The sequence below is a fragment of the Salvia splendens genome, unplaced genomic scaffold (assembly GCF_004379255.2).
Source record: "Salvia splendens isolate huo1 unplaced genomic scaffold, SspV2 ctg704, whole genome shotgun sequence".
In the NCBI taxonomy this organism is placed as follows: domain Eukaryota; kingdom Viridiplantae; phylum Streptophyta; class Magnoliopsida; order Lamiales; family Lamiaceae; genus Salvia; species Salvia splendens.
This window is the reverse complement of record NW_024599372.1, coordinates 24,046-44,617: the sequence shown is the minus strand read 5'-3', so window position 1 is coordinate 44,617 and position 20,572 is coordinate 24,046. Positions and strand designations below refer to the sequence as shown.

The 20,572-nt window shown below is 36.9% G+C and overlaps 3 protein-coding genes across 3 annotated transcripts; 1 reads left to right on the top strand and 2 right to left on the bottom strand.

Moving 5' to 3' along the window:
• The first annotated feature begins 2,577 nt into the window (after positions 1-2,577).
• LOC121791024 (protein HAIKU1-like) lies at positions 2,578-4,553 on the top strand. The gene has a single exon (XM_042189087.1). The coding sequence runs from the start codon at positions 3,111-3,113 to the stop codon at positions 4,104-4,106; it is 996 nt and encodes a 331-aa protein (XP_042045021.1). The 5' UTR covers positions 2,578-3,110; the 3' UTR covers positions 4,107-4,553.
• A 1,123-nt stretch (positions 4,554-5,676) lies between these two features.
• Positions 5,677-10,782, bottom strand: LOC121791023 (exosome complex component RRP45A-like). Its single transcript, XM_042189086.1, has 9 exons — positions 10,496-10,782; positions 9,686-9,895; positions 9,405-9,500; positions 9,189-9,303; positions 8,845-8,925; positions 8,542-8,730; positions 8,201-8,418; positions 7,156-7,214; positions 5,677-6,370 (listed from the first exon to the last, which is right to left on the bottom strand). Exons 1-9 carry the CDS (start codon positions 10,630-10,632, stop codon positions 6,153-6,155), a joined length of 1,323 nt encoding a protein of 440 aa, XP_042045020.1. The 5' UTR covers positions 10,633-10,782; the 3' UTR covers positions 5,677-6,152.
• Positions 10,783-11,173: 391 nt separating this feature from the next.
• LOC121791017 (small subunit processome component 20 homolog) lies at positions 11,174-19,633 on the bottom strand. The gene is made up of 10 exons (XM_042189084.1): positions 19,628-19,633; positions 18,895-19,020; positions 18,732-18,797; positions 18,245-18,643; positions 14,376-15,796; positions 14,011-14,290; positions 13,002-13,235; positions 11,976-12,479; positions 11,687-11,849; positions 11,174-11,505 (listed from the first exon to the last, which is right to left on the bottom strand). Exons 1-10 carry the CDS (start codon positions 19,631-19,633, stop codon positions 11,249-11,251), a joined length of 3,456 nt encoding a protein of 1,151 aa, XP_042045018.1. The 3' UTR covers positions 11,174-11,248.
• Positions 19,634-20,572: the final 939 nt, after the last annotated feature.

Here is a 20,572-nt window from a genome sequence, read left to right as displayed (position 1 = left end):
TTGGAGATCATGGAAGATTATGACCGAAGATTATGGAAGATTGCCAAAGATCATTCCTACAATTAGTGACATTAGGTAAATAATTTACTTCCTAAGATAGAGTAGAATCCCATAATTTAGGCTTACCATATAGATACACTCTTATAGCTATAAAGAATGTATCAATCGTGTATTCATTAAGCAAGTAAATAAAACACAATTTCCCTTCCTATCTTTTGTACAAAGAGGAAAGCAAACACATTGAAATTGATGTTGAGAAAATTATTGCAACATATTTAAAGAAGAAATGATCATTTTAGTAGATTAAATTTTGTATTCGACATACATCTGTTATGAGCATTGAATAATGTGCCATGCTTTCTAATGTTGTTCATTATTAGCCTATACTACTGCATTTGGTAACAGATTTAGTTCATTTCAGAAATCTTAGTTTATTTCAAAGATCTATTGACAAATGGAAAATACTTCATATAAAGTAAGATTAATAATCTACTCCTACAATATATTTTGTCTATTCTCTTTAAGCTTGCAAAAAGTCTAAACAAATTCAAATTCAAATTCAAAATGTAAATGAAGTAAAAAACTACATGATTGAAGTACAGAAGTAAGGGAATGAAGAACATAATTATCCGAATGAAGTAAATTTGGAACAGAACTACTTGAACTAAATAGAACAACCAGCCTCAACATCGGATTTTCCTCTTTAAATGTTGTTCAATATTAGCCTGTAATACTGCATTGAATACCATATTTAGTTCATTTCAGAGATGTTAGTTCATTTTTGAGATCTATTGATTATTGATAAGTGAATGACAAATGGAAAATATATCAAAGTAAGACTAAGAAAAATATTATAATAAAGAAAAAATAACCCATTATAAAAACACTTCAGTCTATTCTCTTTAAGCTTGCAAAAAGTTTTAACAAATTCAAATTCAAAATATAAATGAAGTAAGAAACTACAAGACTGAAGTACAGAAGTAAGAGAATGAAGAACAGAAATATCCGAAAGAAGTAATAAAACAACCAGCTTCAACATTGGTTTCTCCTCTTTTTCTTGTTCTTCTCCTCTTGTATCTTGTTCTTTGATACCTGAGTAATAACGTAATTGAATGAAATAATAGTTTAGTTGAATAAAGTAATATAGAAATCTAAATAACGATGATTTTTATACTTTTTCTTCTCCAAATTCGTAGCCAATAACAATACAAGTTGAATAAAATAACATCGTAGCAATCACCAAGGGAGACTGCTACCTATTTTGTACAGCAAGGGAATTGCATAATTCAATCACAAAAATAGGCAATACCCAATGACAGAGGCAACACACTGCAATACACAATGACAGAGGCAACACACTGCAAATTGTGGCTCTCCAAGAAGAGGAGATTTTGTGCTAATTCCCCTCTCCTCGATTCTCCATAACCTCTCTCTCGCACAAGCCACACCTTTATCCCCAACTTGAATATGTAATGCTGATGAATTCCTAATTTCAATTCTCCAAATTCTGCGGGAACCACACGCAGAGATCCGACGCACAGTGGATTCCAGGCCCAATCAATCCTTCTTAGTAATAATCCTCTTCTCATATCTTCTAATTTTGCTACTCTTAACCGATTATTTCCATTCATGTTTGTGGTGTCTTTGCCAGCGCCGTGCTTGAGGATAATCTCAAGACTCACTTAAACCTATGCACTTTGCTGAAACAAACACAATCTCTCTCTCGCCAACCCTTCTATCAAAAGGGGATTAATGCCGGATCAGACGATGATGCCCGAGAAGAAGAGAAATCGAAATCTGATTCTGGTTTTACATCGGAGATGAAAAGGAATACCGTCTATTCAATGGATGAAATTACAGATCGTGAATTGATGAAATTGCAAAACGATCGTGAATTGAGTAAGCAAAATTGTCCGACGATGGAGATAAATGAAGATTTAAGGAGATTACAGGAAGAAGATTGATGAAGATCTATGGAGATCATCGAAGAAATCCGCGATCAAAGATTTGAGAGAGAGATGAAACACGTATTTTATTTCAGGAGAGTTAATAAATTGATTTCCTAAAATACCCCTCAGCAAGGTTTTTTAAATAAAATAATGAAATAATGGTAAATTAATCATAACCACAAGATTAAGAAAATGAATGACCCTAATTTGGTCTCTAGTTCGGTTTTTAAGAATAGTTCGACATTGATCACAACTCGTATATCCAAATAAGTAAAGTACATACATTTCACAATAATTTTAAATGTTACAGATCTGATTCAAGTGAATCATACTTATAATTTATAAAATTCATTAATACCACAAAACTGCAAAATTTATTAATGAATAAAAAATACAAACTTGGATAGAAGTTAAAATGTTTAATTTAAGAAATTTCAAAACTCAAATTTTAATTTTGAATAATGTTTTTGACTTTTGAATTAAGCAAGTTATAAAACTGAAATTTCAAAACTCAAATTTCTGTAATCTATTGCTGATTATATGGATCCAGCTGCTTAATCATTAACAGTGACAGTAACTGAATCGAATTAAATTGGTGATTGTCAAACGCTGCCTTCAATTCTAAATAAAACTGTCTTAATTTAATCAATTCTTACATTTGCGTTGACTAACCAAAAGGTTTCACCGGCGCTTCTTCAGCTGCAGACGAGAAATTGCTCGTGCTCCACTCCATTCGCCCGCAGCTCAAGGTCTCAATTTCATTTCCTTTTTTGTTTTCCATTTCTATAAAGTCCGGTCCTTTTCATCTTGGGATTTGAAGGAAAGATTGAGGAGTTGTGAGTTTTTTTTGAGGGTTCCTTGGGTTTGAGGCCCGAACAAGGAAAGTTGTCATTTTGTTTCACTGTGGTGGAAGAATCAAGGTTCTGGAGTTCAGCAGATCGATTCAGGATTTATCTGTCTTGTTAGGGCTTCTTGGGTTTGAGGTTTGACAAGAAGATCTAGGGATTTTGCTTTGTCGGTGGAAGAATCTAGATTTTTGAATTCAACTCTTGAGGTTTTGGAATTATTTGATTACTGAAATTGGGGGGTTTTTTGTTGAAGAAGAAGAAGAAGTAATTAGGTTTTTGCTGAGGAAAAAGTGGAGTTTTTCGTCTTGAAAAAATGGATCCAAATCAGCCACCTTCGAATAGGCAAACTGATCATTTAGGTGTGAACAAGATTGGGAAAAACATCAAGAAAAGCCCCTTGCATCAGCCTAATTTTGCTAGTGCTGCTGGAAGGCAGCAGCCTCAACCCCAAGTCTACAATATCAACAAGAACGATTTTCGCGACATAGTTCAGCAGCTCACCGGTTCACCATTACGCGACCAGCCCCCTAGGCCTCCCCAAACCCACCCGAAACCCCCCAATAACCGGTTACAGAGAGTCCGTCCCCCACCTCTGGCTTCGACCGGTAGACCTCAGCTCCCCTTTCATCCTCAGGCCCCAATGCGAATGCCTGCACAAGGCCCCATGCCTTACCCGAATAACCTAGGGAGACCTCCACCCCCGGCCCAGTTTGATCAACGTTCCCCCAACATGTTGCTACCGTCCCCTCCTCCTGATGTATGGGGAAACACTGCCGAGTCTCCCATTTCTGCCTACATGAGATACCTTCAAAACTCTATCATAGATTCGGGTCCCAGGCAACCCCACCCTTACCCACAAGGCCAAATGCAGCATCAAGTTCCTGCACAAAATCTACCTCAGCCTCATGCATTTCCTAACCCGGCCATGCCTCCGAGAGGAAATGGACCTCCCACGAATCTCCCATCCCCTCGGTTCAATGGTCCTCCACCCCTTCTTCCATCGCCTCGTATGAATGGGCCAATGCCCCCTCTTCCTTCACCAAGGGCAAACGGCCCTCCGTCCCTTTTACCCTCTCCAACTTCGCAGTTCCTCTTACCTTCGCCTACAGGCTTCGTAAACTTGTTATCTCCGAGATCACCTTTTCCGTTGCTTTCTCCAGGGTTCGACTTTCCCCCGATCTCACCCAATTTCTCGTTCTCTGGAATTTTAGGTCCCGGACCTCATCCACCTTCCTCCCCTGGTTACGGATTTCCTTTGTCCCCTCCTGGTTTCTTCCCTGTACCCAGTCCAAGATGGAGGAACCTATAACGGTTTAGTCGAGACTCGAGCACAGCTTCTCCTTCAGGGATCATGATGTGAAGTGCAATACAAGACTTAAATCTTGAAAATGTTTCAAGCCTTTGTACTCTTCCTCTTTACTTTTTTTTTTTTTTGGTTTTTATTTGCTCACACAACTTTGTCTTCTTTGACATTTCAATTGACATTTCAATTTTTCCATAACCATGTCTTGCAGATTGTGAATGTGCCCTTTTATGGATATGGTTGTTGAAAAATGTGTATGCTATTGCTAAGCTATTCAAGAAAACAGTTAGGCAGAGCAGAGGGATAAAATGTTGGCACTTCATTTTATGGTTGATTTTTTGTCATTGCAAACATAATATTCTTCTGGATTTTGGTCAAATTGTAGACTGTTTCAAAGTTATCTGCTTTGAGCTGAGCGTGGAAACGGTCAGGCATTGAGGAAAAAGACTTCTATTTCCGTGTTTTTTCCCTTTTTTGTCTGTGTTTGCTTTTTAAAATTTTGTGTTTTTGTTTTCATACAGAAAATATTGCATCAGTAATGAATGCAAAGTTTGACATGCCTAAATCAGAGAAGAAGAGTTTTGGATGTGTGTTGGCAAGATAAGACAATATTCTAGATGATGGGACACAGTTTCTTGTCTTGTTTCTTTGTACAGTGACACCAGTTTCCAGAAAAGGAACTAGGGAGTAGGGAGTAAGAAATTAACTTTAAAAAAAAATTTAACTTCTCATAAAAAATACTATATTTTTGAGATAAAACTATGGAATTGATCAAATAAGATAATAATAGAAAGAAAAAAAGTAGTTATTATTAGTAAAATATGAGGCTAATCTCGTTAAAAGGAAAAAAGTTATTAAAAATACTCTATAACGAATTATTTTTGTGGAACGGACAAAAATGAAAATAGTACTAGTATCTATTTATATGGAACGAGGGGAGAATTAAATGGAATTATGATACATTGGAAATATATAGTATTAGTAGAATTTATTCATTAATGTATTATTTTCATGGTCAAGTTAAAATAAATAGCACTAGTACTCAAAATTACTAGTATATCACAATTTTTTCTTTTTCGACAGTCAACGAAAGTGTGTCGATTTCGACTTATCTTTGTCGTATAAGTCCACTCAGGCACTCACCATTCCTCTACTCAAGTCTCAAAGAGTATATAGTGCTAGTGATTTATATTTTGAGTAAATTTTAATTTGTGTTAAACAAAGTTTGTTGAAATTATAATAATCATTGATCAATTGTTTTACATATCGACATGCCTAGCATTTGATTGGAAAATGATAGATGCATTATGTAGTTCTATTTTTGTGTTAGTTGAAAGTTTAGTTTGTTTAGTTTTATGTTTGAGATTTTATTAAATCAATTCATTGGTATATATAGTGCTCAAATTCTTTTAATTACTATAAATAGAATATTGATTAAATTAATTGATCATGTTTATATTTTGAGTCGAAGAACTTTGGTCTTTATAACCACCAAATTAAAGACGCTTCTTTCATTGTCAAAGTAAAATGTACAACCCAAATCTGAATCTCTGAATATTTGAAATCCCCCATCTCATTCAACATTTCAAATTTCAGTCATAACATAAATAACGAAGAGCAAAGTTTTTCCAATTTCAAATTTTGTACAACAAAGCAAAATCAATACCCAAACTACATGCCGGTTCTAGCAGCAGTCCATATCTGCTCATGAAAACTGATCTAAAAAGCACAAATTCTTCATAAAACCTACCTATGTCGCCCAATCCTACAAGGGCCATAATGTTAACCAGATATAAGAGGAGATGTTGCTGCTATTTCCAATTCCAGAAAGCAAATGATACATTACAAGTCGACAACCTCGTCATCAAATCATTAGCAGTTAGGCCATGTCAACTTCCTTTCTGGATGCTGCCAAGGGTAGCATGTCTTTGCGCCATAAATTATCATTGGAGAACCTTTTCAGGAGTATGCTACATGAAGTTTTGATCTTAGGTAGAAGATCTCAAGACTGCATCCACCAAGTCAAAAGGGAATGCTTTAGAAACCCATGTTTTAACTTCCATTAGAATTTGATGCATTCTTCTTCTTTCTCTTATGCTTAGGTTTCACAGCGTCCAATAATGTCTTGGCTTTGTTTTTCTCCTCTCTAGCTTCAGCTGCCACCAATAACGGAGGTGATGGATCTGCATCTCTATGGGATTCATCCTTTACATTCAACTGTTGCTTTTCAGGTGGCATTACATCCATCTTCAGATTTGGTGTTGCTACAGCTGCAAGATATGAAATAATTTATATTTCTATCTACAGGACTAGCGGAAACCAAATATGCTGGAAAGTAGTATGAATATCAATTAAGGATGGAGACTGGTTCTTGTGAATGAAGTAGACTGGAAGCATCTAAGAGTTGGCTCATGCCCAGTTGAAAATATAAAACTACCAAAACTACATACTGTATATAAAAGTTACCAGAATCTGAAAATATAGAACCACAAACAATTGAAGGAATAAAACAGAGGGACGAAAATATAAAGAATCAGATATAGTCGATTTCAGAGAGCGAGGCACTTGGGTGTCCAAATATAAGAAAAATCATACTTCTGAACAACAAGAAATATGCCATAAATGACATGGAAAATATTCATTGAACAAAAGATCAAGAGTAACTCCTTCTGAGAGGGAGTAAGATGGCATCAGGAAGAGAATTACAAACCAGCAAGAATTCGTACTAGGGAAATTCTTATTTCTTAGAGTCTAAAACCTAGAGTGCCAACTGCCAATATTTAAAACGTAATAGCAATAAAAAAAGTAAATGTAAGACAGATCTTGAAATAATTTTATTATCAAACTTTCAGAGGTAATAATAGAGTTTCATCACTCCTTTCATCAAATGCACAAACTGTTAATAAAAGATTAATCATCCTAAGAACTTTTGACAGTTTATGTTGTGGCTTGAAATTCTATGGAGAGGTTGTGAATGATTATGTGCCTAAGTCATCATTGGTCAATTTGTTCTACGGAAACAAACACAAAGATGACAGAACTACCAATAGAATACCTCGTGAAGCTAGACTTGCTTTCAATTCATCAGTATCTGCAATCTTTGAGTATGGATCCCTGCAAGCACAAATAGTCTACATCAAGAGCATGTCTGCTATAAATAATTCAGACCAAGCATATGGTGATGTATTTTGAAGGCTTGGATGCATAGATTCTTAAATAGAAAAATAAATAGACCAGCATATTAAATAATTTGACGATTTTGCAGACCGTGCAGGCATCCATCCAATTGGCGTAAAATTTATTGGGATTATTAATCAGCATGACAAACATAAGATGTCAACTAACCTAAATCCTGTACATAAACGTACAGCCTGGACCATATATTATCATAAAGAGCAATGAAGGAGATTCCCATGATCATATCAGTAATACTACTCCTCAGACCATGATGTATTCCATGATAAAAAAACATTCCAGTTCATTGTGAAGTGAAACATATATGTGCACATATTCAGATATAATAAACACACACAAACAAACTCATACAAATAATAATTGAAAATAAAAAGGCTTCTCATAGTGATAGAAATCTGTGGGTTCCATCCTAAAACCAATTGGTGATAGGAAGAGAGGCCCATGAGACTTATATAGTGAATTAAACTCTTTGTGTACACCGATGTGGGATATTTTTTATGTTCATTTCATGTTTCAATTGCCAACACCCTCCCTCAAACCCTTCAAGGTGAATCTTGGAGGGGTTGGACTTTTTTATGATCGATTGGACAATCGGCCCAATTTTTTTCCGATCGGTTGGACCACTGGCCCAAATTTTCAGCTCGGTTTCAGCCCAGATATACTGCTAGGTCAGTCAATTTTAGCCCACAATCGGTGACCCGTTCTGATACCATGATAGAAATCTGTGGGTTCCATCCTAAAACCAATTGGTGATAGGAGGAGAGGCCCATGAGACTTATATAGTGGATTAAGCTCTTTGTGTACACCGATGTGGGATATTTTTTATGTTCATTTTATGTTTCAATTGCCAACACATAGTAAGAACAATTTCCTTCACTGACGAAGTCAGTAGAATAAGTATTTACCAACTAGAAGGTCCACTAATGAGGGCTTTATGTTTGCTGTGTCTCAAACTGCTTTCATCTTTCTTTGATGAGTGGCCCTCAATTTCCATGTCATCACTTTGACATTTCACTAGTTCCAGTTTAGACTTCTCCATGTCCTTTGATATATTGCTGATATCTACTGAATCAGGGTGTCTTTTGATTTTTTTCAAATCTCTTTTTGTTTTATATGATTCAACCTGCAGAACCAATAAATAATTGCAAAATATTTCACTAAGCCGGGTTATATAATACATTATGAGATAGAAACAAAAGAATAAACTTAGTTCAGTGCCAGCAACAGCTGAAGCATGTGTACTGACAGCTTTTTTAATTTTGCCAGTAATATCAGCAGCCTTCACCGATGCTATCCGCAAGCATTGCATTACAACACTTTGCATTACACCTTCTCCTCCAGCTTTTTGAATAGCACAGACATCACCATTTGTGTTCAAAGTAGCAGTCAGTTTTCCACCCATAACAGCTTCTTCAAAGTGTGATGGGTCAATAATCTAGCAACATATGTGGGGAGTAGTGTATCAGTAATCTAACTAATCAAATGTGAGACAACAAACATGTGAACTCGGGGGAAAAAGTCATGTAAGTCATGTCCATGATAGGCTTACCACTCTGCTCTCATTACCAATAAATGCAAATGTTACTGCTATTGGGAGATGGTGTACAATCAATGCTAATGGTTCCCTGACCTGTCATAGCACAAAAACAAAATTTAAAGTTCAATATCTATTATCTAACTTTTTACACAGGCCAGCCAGGAAAAATAAACAGTTCAGCACCCACCAAAACTCCCCTTTTATTAGTAAGAGGGGCAAGGTGACAAAGCTATTGACTTAAAAACAAATTTATTGCATGCCATAAATAAAACATGTTTCGTGCTAGCAGGACAAAATTGCAAATAGTTTAGGGTGTAAAATATTTTGAGATCATCTATGAAGGGGAGAGAACAAACTTCTGGTGGATGTATTATAACTTCCTGACCATCTTCCCCTCCCAGTGTGCACTCTGGCCTTCTGAATGTCAAGAGCGCAGCCAAGGCTGCAATATTTGCAGCATCAACAAGATTCCTATTTTCAAGGAAAACAGAGATGCCAATAAAATAGTCTATGATGACCAGCAGAAACATGTAGATCGTCTATTTGAATTAAGGCATAGATGTACGGCTTACCCGCCATTGTCTAGAATGTGAAGATCGATACGGATAGACCACACCCATTTCCCAGCAACGACACAAAGTGATTCAGTGTCAATGGCCCTGCTTTCCCTGTGAAACACATTTCATGTTTCAGCATGAAACATGATGTCAAATTTCACACTATCTGCTAGTCCTATAAAAATCATTTATGCTTCATTGAAAAACTCCAGATGATTAAGTTCAACTTCAGTAGATAAGCAAAGTGCTGTCCTAGAAAAAGTAATTTAATGAAAAATGCTGTTTTATAAAATTACCTTAACCCACGATCAACTATCCGTCCCAGCTCAACAGCAGATTCCCCAGGACGACCAATTTCAAAAGAAGGATCTGCCATTGGCGAGAACTCAGTAAATATGGCAAGAGTGCCTTCATTAGGGCGATCACGGTAAGGTTGCACTAGTTGTGATGTTACAAACCCCATTACGCGAGTCTGGCCTAGCTGGACTTCTGATGAGCCATCTTCACTGTTCAGACACCAAAAAGTTGACAATTTTATTTCAACCCACACAACCACAATTATCTCTAAATCATGATCATAATTTTTATTATAAATGAAGAGCACAGAGAGAATATATAAGAAACAACAACCCAAGATTTTATATGTTTCAACATTAAATATAGTTATCCATAAGTGGTAAAACACATTCGCTGCTTAAGAAAGTCCAGGCACCGATGAACCTTATCATGAAAAAATTACAAAAAAAAAACTACAACCACTATCCTTAATTTCAAAAGAGAATAAAGGAGATTGATAAAAGCTCCCAATGGTGGAAATATAAAGTTATAGTTTTCCATAGTTAGTGATTTATCACAGGGAAAACAAATAAAAGATCACTTAAACACAAGAACCTTTCCAGTGTAAAACTCAGAATAAATAGATGTAGCGTGAGACGTGAGTTCTATACTAAAGTAGTTTGGACAAGGGATTACACGATTGACCTTACTATCTTTCTCCTATAAACAAGATGAAACTAAGAAATACTATAGTTTTAGCCAACTACAATTACAAGTAATAAAATCTACTTTGGTAAAATTATTTGGTGAAACCGAAGATGATGTCTTACATGCCGAATTGAATAGTTAGATTCCGGTAATCAAAAGGGCCACGGCCGTCGATTCGGAGGTCAGAGAGCAGGGCTGTTTGAATGAAGTTCTTCTCATTGACGGTCATCCGCCACGAATTGGCCAACCGCTGCTCCATAGCATGAGAGTACTTGGTTAATTTCTTCGACAAGAGAACTGAATCCAGAAATTCACGAGCGCTGCTCGGGCGGTGGTAGTGGTGGTAGATTAGTGAGTTTAACCGGAAATTTTGAGAAGAAGAAGGAATTTGAGATAGAAAGGGTTTAGGGTTTAGTGAAAAGTGAATGGGCCAATTTTAGTGTAATATTAATACTATTGGGCCTTTAAAGGGATTCAGCTTTAGTCCAATCCATAGCTGTCAAATTTAGTGTATTCAAAATGATAGAAATGATGAAAATATAGCTCCTTTTAGTTTTATGATTTTCTATATTTTATATTTTTATTTCTGGACTGTATTGCATTCCATGATTCGAAGATTCTCCATTACGATCGAACAAGGAGAGAAATATAAATAACTTATTTTTTTATTGATGTTAAATCTAACGACAAATATTTATATTTAGTGTCATAAATTCATAATCTAACTTGTGAAGGAATTGATAAGAAAAAGCGAGTAAGGAAATAAAACAAAACTGTTCACATAATTTGAAATAGGAGATTACAGAAGAAAATAAGAAACTAAATTAAGGAAATAACACAAAACATAAGCCATAGCATAGATCAAAGTGGATATCTCAATGCATCCATCTACCCATTTTCATGGTCATCATTTTCCTTTTCTTGTAAGCTTGATGCTTGTCAGCTATCTTGAGCTTCCTCTTGGCATTGCGTATCGGATTCACAACAGCCATCACCTTCATTGCTTGTTTCCTTTTGTCACGCTTCGCCTTGATATTTTTGCATATTTGTCCGTAAAATTCAACAAATTTATCGTCTCCAATTATGCCTCTTATGTCATCCCTGACCTCTTCAGCTAGTTGTTTCAGATCATCTGGCATGCACAAAAATTGGGTCTCAAATAAGAATAGTAATAATTGAATCCTGAAATCTTGGAAATAAAACAGAATATGTTTCCCCTTCAACTTTTGAATTATTTCAGGAAAACACATAATACAATTTTACTCAATATAATATTTTATGGGTAGAAAGAAAGAAAAAAAAGGTGTAGTTACCAGAAATAACTTGTCCGGTGAAACCTTCGCAGACTCTGTACAATGGCAACAGCAGTTGATACGCAAAACTGCGGACATCATCAAAGCTTGCAGGTGAAGTTTTCTTCAAAAAATGGAGGAGCTGTGGTGATATTGCCTTGTAAAACTCGAACATGATTTTCATCTGCAGAAACAAAAGAATTATGCCATCAAGAGTGCTCATTAATAAATCTCCAAGTAACATAAATTCATGATATGTCGAAATTGTTTAATACAAACAAATGAGATCAAAGTTTTTATATGAACAAACCTGATTGGCCTCCATCTGAAGAGTAAGCTTCCCCATTCTCTGGAGAAAATAAGAAATAAATGGATGCTGATTTTTGTCATGTTGAGCATCAGCCTCAGAAATAAAAGATTGAAGAGTTCTCTTCCCTTTTCTTGGATCAAGAATACCAAAAGCTTTAAGGAAGCATTCTTGCTCGGCACTGTCAAGGCTTAACCAGAAGCTAGAAACATCCATGTATTCATTATTCTTTAAGAAAGAATGGAGTGCAGAAATTGAGAACTCGAGGTTTTGCTTGATAAGTATTCCAGTTCCATTATCACTCAATGGCACCTTCAGCTGACAGCACAAAGAAACAGCTACATGGAAGAGTATGCTCGGTTTCATGAGATAGAATGCTTCTGCTCTGACTTTGCTCTTATCTCTATTGGCCACTGCAGTGAAGTAAGAGGACAAAATCTGGCATGATATGTTTTGCAGCCACAAATGAGGATGCAAGAGGAATTCACAGATGGTTTCCCAAAAAGCCTGTACAAGTTATCGAAACAAATATCAGAAGATAAAATAGCAAAACATAGATCTGTGTGATTAACCTTAGCATATGAAGACTATAGATCTATAAGAACGATGTCAACTTTAAATTAAAATACATCGAAAGCATCAAATGGATCGGAACGACGGACTATAAGGTACGGATGGATTAGACCAAACAGCTAAGTTAGCTGTACAAAGATCTGTGTAAGACCATATTGAATGCGGTTAGAAATTCAGCCCAATTGACTGACAGATTTAGGAGAAAACCTCCTCCCGTGATCTTCTACAACAGATATAAACAGGTATTACAAAATAAGTACATCAACTTTCAAACATTTTGAACAGATATAAGCAGGGACAATATAAGTACATCTACAGATACAGTTAATACTCAACATTTTCATAAAGCTAAATGATTGAAAGATTTAGGAGAAACCTACTCCCGTAATCTTCTACAATAGATATAAACAGGGACAATATTTGAAGTATGATGACAGATAGAATAGTGAGTTGTACCTCAAGCTCGCTATCAAGGAACAAGTTATGAAATTGACTTAGGATCTTCCCTAACAAAACCAGAGAATAATATGCCTCCTTCCAGAATGGAATTACTAAAACATCTGATAAATCTTGTTGAGTTGATGCAAGAGCATTGTATGCTGACTGAAGATTGGTTCTGATTGCAGGAAGTACTTTAATGAGGTGTATTTGAAAATTCTTTCCAATAACTTCCACTAGTAAACCCAGAACCTGTCAAGCAAAAGCCAAGTATACTCAGAGATAATCATATGTACCAAATCGACAACCATGAAGGGCATCTTCAAGCTGTGAAAGAGCTATAAAATCAGATTCATGAACCTCAGGATTATGTTTGAAGTTTTAATCCAGGAAAAACATCATAAGCACCAAGTCACATGTTAAAGAATAGCTAAACCATACATAAAGAAATCTTGTACGAGGATGTTAAATTATGCATGATAAACATAAAATTAAAGTATCAAACTAAATTCGGTACAAATTTTATAAAAAGTTAAAGAATTACATCTCAGTTTCTGATATAAACTTCAATACTACTTCATTTGGTTTGTGATATAAACTTCACAATACCATAAGTACATCAACTTTTAACATCACAGTTCACAACCACTACTGTTACTGTTCTATATTAAGACTTGAGAATAGTTCATCTCAGATACGACCTAAGACCAAATACTTGAACTTAAACCTAAATCTTGCTCCAGTAAACCTTGGTTGTTAAAAATTCGAGCAGCAATAGCCTTCTAACTTATTGTCCAACACGAACAAAGACTGCCAGGTAGTTTTAGGCATTTGACCCCAAGCACCCAACTCCACGAAAATCAGAACAGATAAAAAGATCATGGAAAATGAAAACTGCTGTTTATCCAAGAAATATTGTGCAGTTGTTAATGAGTAGAGATAGTAGTGAAATATTATGCTTAGTGGTACAAGGTGAGAGATGCAAAAAATGTACTCCAGTAATTAAAAACTTATTACACTGATTTACCTGTGCTGCGGCACCCAATAGGCTCTGTTTTCCTTCAATGTACCAAGACAGGCTACACTCAAGTATTGAGTGAAGAGAATGTGAGCTAACATGCCCAATGAGAAACTTCATTGCAACAGCAGACATCTGTCTAACATTTGTGTCGTCGTCATTAGCCAAAGAAATGACCAAATACGGAAACAGTGTCTGTGATTGTGCATCCACAACATTCTGTGGAAATTTCACGATAATGGTATGGAGCATCTCAAGGACAGCTTCCCTTCCACTGGAATGCTCGTAACTGTAGGAAATATTGGTTAAAAATTATGATTATAGAGAAACATCAAAGGCAAAAAAAGTTAGTATCTAGAGTTGAGTATTTTCACCTCAAATTTGCAAGTAAGAAATCAAGATGTTCTTGCAAGCGCTTCTGAGAAAGTTGGTAACCCAGTAAAAATTGAAGCAATATTTTACTGCACTTTTTACGAATGGGCTCATCTTGACTTTGTACCATCATCTCTGCAACAATCTGGACAAGATCATATATTTCAGGAACTAACAGCTTTCGGTGTATGATAGCTTTCAACAGTGAAAGCGCAACAAATGAGGGCCTTTTTGCAAAATCAACAAACAATGGAAATTGGATCAGCATATGCAACTGATCAGTGGAAAGTGTGACTCTCTCGCTTTGTAGAAGCGTTGTTAACAACTTCATACAAGACTCAATCAACTGACAGTTAATCTTAACTGATCCTTGAGCTATAACCAACAAAGAATTCTTTATCTTGTCAGCTTGCAATTGAAGTGATGGCAAAGGCAACCGCACCATCAGACTAAAGCACCTAAATGCAGCTATTATAATGTTTTCATACTTTGAGCTCAAACATTGACCCAATAAACTTACAAAAGGATCAAGCATTGATAAAAGTTGTCCATCCTCTGCACTAGGCTTCAGTTTCTTCAAGTAGTTATGCAGAACTTCAAGAGCAAACGCTGTTATCAAATGAGAAAATTGCCTGTCCACATTCACTAGTCTGTTGCTTTCGATTGGTTGGATACTCTCAGCATCTCCATAATCCGCCCAGGAAATAGGCCCATACCCCTGTCCATTACCTTCATCACCGATGCCATCTTTAACGAGGCAATTCACAAATATGAATAGTTCTGTCTGCTCCACAGATGGATTACTTTCAATACCAGCAGCTATGTGTTTTAACATGTTCTCCAATTTCAACTTAAGATTTTGGTTGAGCTGCTTATGCAGATTAACTGTAACAGGAGAAAGAAGTTTCAAAGCTTGAGTTTTGAAAGTGACACTCTGGGCAATCAATTTTAGAGTTTCATAAGATTTCTGCTTTCTGGTCTCTTTCATTTTAGAAGCAATCTTTTCAACTTCTTTCTCGTCAGAAACACCCCCAAGTATATCGTTTTGTACAACAGTAAGGAGGTCATCCAAGCAGTAATCCAACTTTCCGCAGATTGGAGTCCTGAGGAACTTAGACAGCAAGAAATTGAGTGTGTATCCTAGCACGTGTAATTCATAGCCTCTCTTCAGTATGCCCTTCAAGACTTTGACAATAAATTGCAAATACTCCAACCCTAGTTCCTTCAAGCAAGCAGACAGCGCAGACCTAGCCTCATTACGTACACTTTCAAGCCGATTTTTTAGGAAGTTTGAAATACGGTGAACAACAGTTGGAAGTTGAGAGTACATGATATCACTGGGGAGCAATTTTATAAGTTTCAGTGCAACCAAGCAGATGTTAACATTCATACGGTCAAAATCGGAGGCCAACAACTTCTGAACCTGTCACGCCCGCATTTTCTAAGGATAGAAAACACGGTTGATCGCGACTAGGGGAGGATTAAAGAAGCGGGAAAGAAAGGGGAAAACAACGCAACTCGACCATAGCTCGAAACAAATGGGAATAGCTCGAATAAAATCAGAGTATCTCAACAATCAACATTCAACAACTCAAAAATGAATATTACCTCAACGATACAAGAACTCAAAAGAAAGACAACTACTTAGCGGAAGCATTTGAGAGAAGAAATATGCCACGTGTGATGACATGACACATTTTAAACACTTAATTTCTTCAACGGTCTTGCTCAACACCAACCGCACCCGTCACGCTCAACCTGCAAATTTTAAAAGAAAAGCAGGGCTGAGTACTTGATGCACTCAGTGGACTCATGCCGAAAACATTTTATAAAAAGTATTTATCATGCCACCATTGAGTGACCTTGGGGTTTTAACTTTAGAAATCGCCCAAGACACTAAAATCATTTCCATCGTAAAATTCGGTTGATCAACCATTTTCCCATAGCTATCTCCCATATCTGATCCATTAATGACAAGGAATGTGGCCACATCCCAAGTCACTAGACCGGCCGACCCAAAAGACGGCTCACGATCTCCATAGGTGTACACTAGCCTGAATATGGACTCACTCCCTAGACAGACCCGAATTCGATTATCCATTGATGGCAAAAGCCACATTAGATAGGTTTCCATAGAATACACCAAAACACGGCATGACAAATATTCATATTATTTTCACATAAAAAATACTTAGGGCACTGCCCTTATTTAAAAAGAAAGCCCACCTCGTTCGCTTAAGTCCTTAATTCGAAATTATTTCCCTTCCCTTGATATCACGTCTCGCTTGCAAGGAATCACCTTTATCATTTAAATAGCACATAAATCAACACAATGAATCAAGTAAATAAATAAGATGCATGCACCCTAATTTAAATCGTTTATATCGTTTCTCGGTTTTCGATTATTCGGTGGCCGCCCAAAGTTCCTCCGTTGGCTCCTCGTATTTCCACCACGATGTCGGAATAAATTCCCAAAAATTATACAAGCGCATAACTAAATTATCACAACTATTTCCCTTCGCAATTATATTTATTTCGTACTTTGAATTATTCTGAGAATTGAATAAATAATTCCCCACAATTAAATTATCGGCCGAAGGATTTAATTAATTTGATCCAAGTTAATTATTATCTAAGCCCTCCTTATTTCTCCCATTTATTTAGTAGGGCCTAAAAGGATTAGCCCAAATTAATATATATCCCCATTTTGTTTGACAAGGCCCAAAACTAAATCCCATAAAAGAAAAAGAGAAAAGACTAAGACTCAAACTAAAACAATTTAAAGAATGCTTTACTCCATTCCCAAATACCCGTACACCTCAACATCCTATTTTATACACATCACCAAATTATATAATCCCAAAAGAGACGGCAAACAATTAGTAAAAAGAAATTAATAAAAGAATCAATTTTAGACTCCCATCCATAAAATGCCGTCCCTTCTCTACAATTTCACACTCCTCTTTCCCCAATTTCTAACTCTTTCTCTCTCCTACACCTCACCTTCTTCTAATACGTAACACAATTCTCTTCTCACCTTTTCTCTTGTTAAGTCCCAAATGAAAATTCCAAAAAAAAACAGAAGTTAAATCTCCAATTCAAAATCGAAAATCCTAAACTCATCTCCCTAAATCGCGCTTCTCTCTCCCTCTCTCAATTTCTTTCTACCGGCGTTGTCACCAGCCCGCTATCCGAGCCGCCGCCGTTGCTCACTTCGCCGGATACACTGCAGTTTCAGCGCCGACTCCACCGCGACGCTACCACCGTCGTCCCGGTCTACCTCCCAACTTAAATGTATGATCTTTAACTAAACTGTCTCCTTTATTTTTCTTAATTGCTACTTAGTGAAACGAAAGGAAAAAGGTATCGAAGTCTTAATTATCGACGTGGGTTTGGGAAAAAGGCTGCTTTGTTTCTGGGATTACATCTCTATACGCATGATTGTACATAAATGAAAGAAAAGAAAAGGCTTGGTATTTACCTTCTTAGCAGCAGAAACTTTCTTCTCCAACTTAGTTTTCTCTATTTTTTTTTCAAGGTTTCTGAAAGGTGGGAGACGTGTGGGGGTGGTTATATTTATATATGGTTGAAGTTGTTACTGAATGTCTCCTAATTCTCAGGGGAAAGATTTGAATGGAAGATTTGCACATATCTACGGTTCGCCCAATATTGGGTTCTCCAAAAGTAGTTTCATAGAAGGAAAAAAGATTTGGGCTGGGTGCTTAAAAGAAATACGTGATAGGCTCTAAAAATAATAATAATTCCATAAACTCTCCAAAATAAAACGGAACGATAGTTGGCTAAAAAAAAAATTTCGACAGTAATCCAAAAATAACTTAAAGGAATAGGGAAAAGTCGGGTGTTACAGAACCTTGGGAAAAATGTGTTTGAGCAAACTCTCTTGTATGATAGGTAGTTCGCCGTGATCAGTGATCCTCATCAGAGATGATGAAGACTTCATGTTAACGGTGTAAGGACTGGGTGCATCAGAAGCAAGACCTTTAGATTCATGGATCAGAAATGACTCCTGAAAATGGAATCTATCAAGTATAGCGCCGATAAGTCGCAACAAAAGTTTTTGCCTGTCTGGTTTCAGCCCCAAATATCGCAAACATCTGACTAGCAAGGCGTAGTACTGATTCCACTTCATGCAACCAGATATTGACGCCAGGGCGTTAATACATGCACTTCTTCTATTCTCATCCTTCCCATCTGGTACATTAAACAGCATGCTAAAGAGCAGTGGTACAAACACTTCATAAGTAATGACCTAGAAATTTGTATACTTCAAAAAATTAGGGATATAAAAATCACAATTATACTACTCAGCATATCTCGAAGATGTTTGAGAAGCTTACATTCGACAGATTGCCAGACCTGACAAAGTTGCTAAAACGAACTACTGCTCTCGCTCTCCTGTGTTTCTGAATTAAGGGCAATGACATAATGCAAGAACCCGATAAGTATTTCTCTAAGTTGAAAATAAAGATTTTTTTTCACCGAATTAAGAAAAGGAGTTACCTGTACATGTACTATGTTATAGAAGAAATCTTGTTCAACATGAACACAACATAAGGCCCTATACGAATCAAGGTTTGGTTCATTTGGAAGCTTCAGCACCATTGCCCAGAGCAACTTAATCCATATCTAAAAACAACAAATATATTATTAATATTGAAAAAAGTTTTGTTTCCAGTAATTATATGCAAACAACCTGACTGGTGCAATGAAGCAGGATAAATTATTCAAGAGGGAGAAATAACTAATCCAGATAACATAAATACACCACATGGAAAACTCAGGCTTGCAATAAATAAAAGAGGAACCACTTCAGGAATGGAATATAAGTAAAAGAAACAGCAATTATTTTAACAAAAAATAAAATATTCAATCACTTTTTTTATTACACTATCTACTTTAGTCTGTTTTTATTTTTCCTACTTTATTGCTCTTTCTTATTTTTAAATTTTATATTTAAAAGTAATTCAAATTAGTTGGTACCGAGGAAGAAGATATTAAACCATCTCCTGAACGTTCTATGTACTAATATCTCATTTCGATGCTGGCATTAATGTAACTAATCATCATCGACTGGCATTACATTAGAGCATCCACAATGGCGGCGAGCGGATCGGCTAGCCGATCCCCGGTGCTGGCCGGTCCGCTCGCCAATCCATTGTAACCGGCGAGCGCCATTTCGGTGAAAAAATCGGCGAGAGCACGCCGATTTCCGAGCGTTGGCCGATCCACTGGCCGCCATTGCAGGCTCCAGATCGGGGAGCGATCGACTAGCGGTTTTTTTATTTATTTAATTTTTGAAACACTATATATACGTGCTTTGCACGTCATTTTCATGCACACCACTTATTTTAATGAGCTTTCTCTCTATCTTAATTTCTGTACTAGAGCAACAACGCGAAATGGAGAACACCAACAAAGGTACTCCAGTGACGAGCGGGTCTCAAACTCCCCCGGTACCCGTGCGAGGTGGATAGGGTCCGATGCCCAGGTACTACAACATGTACCCGTGGCAGCAGATGATGCCCGGGATGGCAACCGAGGGTAGTATGCCCGAGATGGCAGCCAGGGTTAGTATGCCGGGATGGCAGGGGGTACCGGGGATGCAACGCGGTATGCAGATGATGCCGGGGTGGGCACCCGGGATGCAGATGATGTCGGGGCTGCAGCCGTGGATGCAACCCGTGATGCAGGGGAGGGGAAACGTCTATCGGGGACGCAGTTCACTGGGTTGGAGACTTTCTCCTTAGAGGAGTTGGAGATAGATCTTCTCGGGGTTCCGGACACTCCCGTTCAAACGGGAAGAGTAGGGCGGGGTCGGTGTCATGACCGCCCATACTAGGGATAAATAAAACTGGGAAGTCGTGACTATGGAAAGCGATAAAGACCAATATTCAAAAAGAAAATACAATTAACTTTGAGAGAAAATATTTTTAGTCTAAAAAAAAGGTTAAGTATCAAATTAAAGTCTCAAAGTACTTAAGGGCATGAAATGTATAGAATAGTGCTGAAGACATTTAGAAGATAGTTTCAAACAAGGCAGCGGAAAAAAAAACAAGTATCAAGGGAGAGTCATAGGATGACGCCCATGTATGAAGACACGACGCATCCGAAAATTCCTAAATCTTGACTCAACATCCACCGCCACATCACTGCTCAACCTGCAAAATTTTAAAAAGAA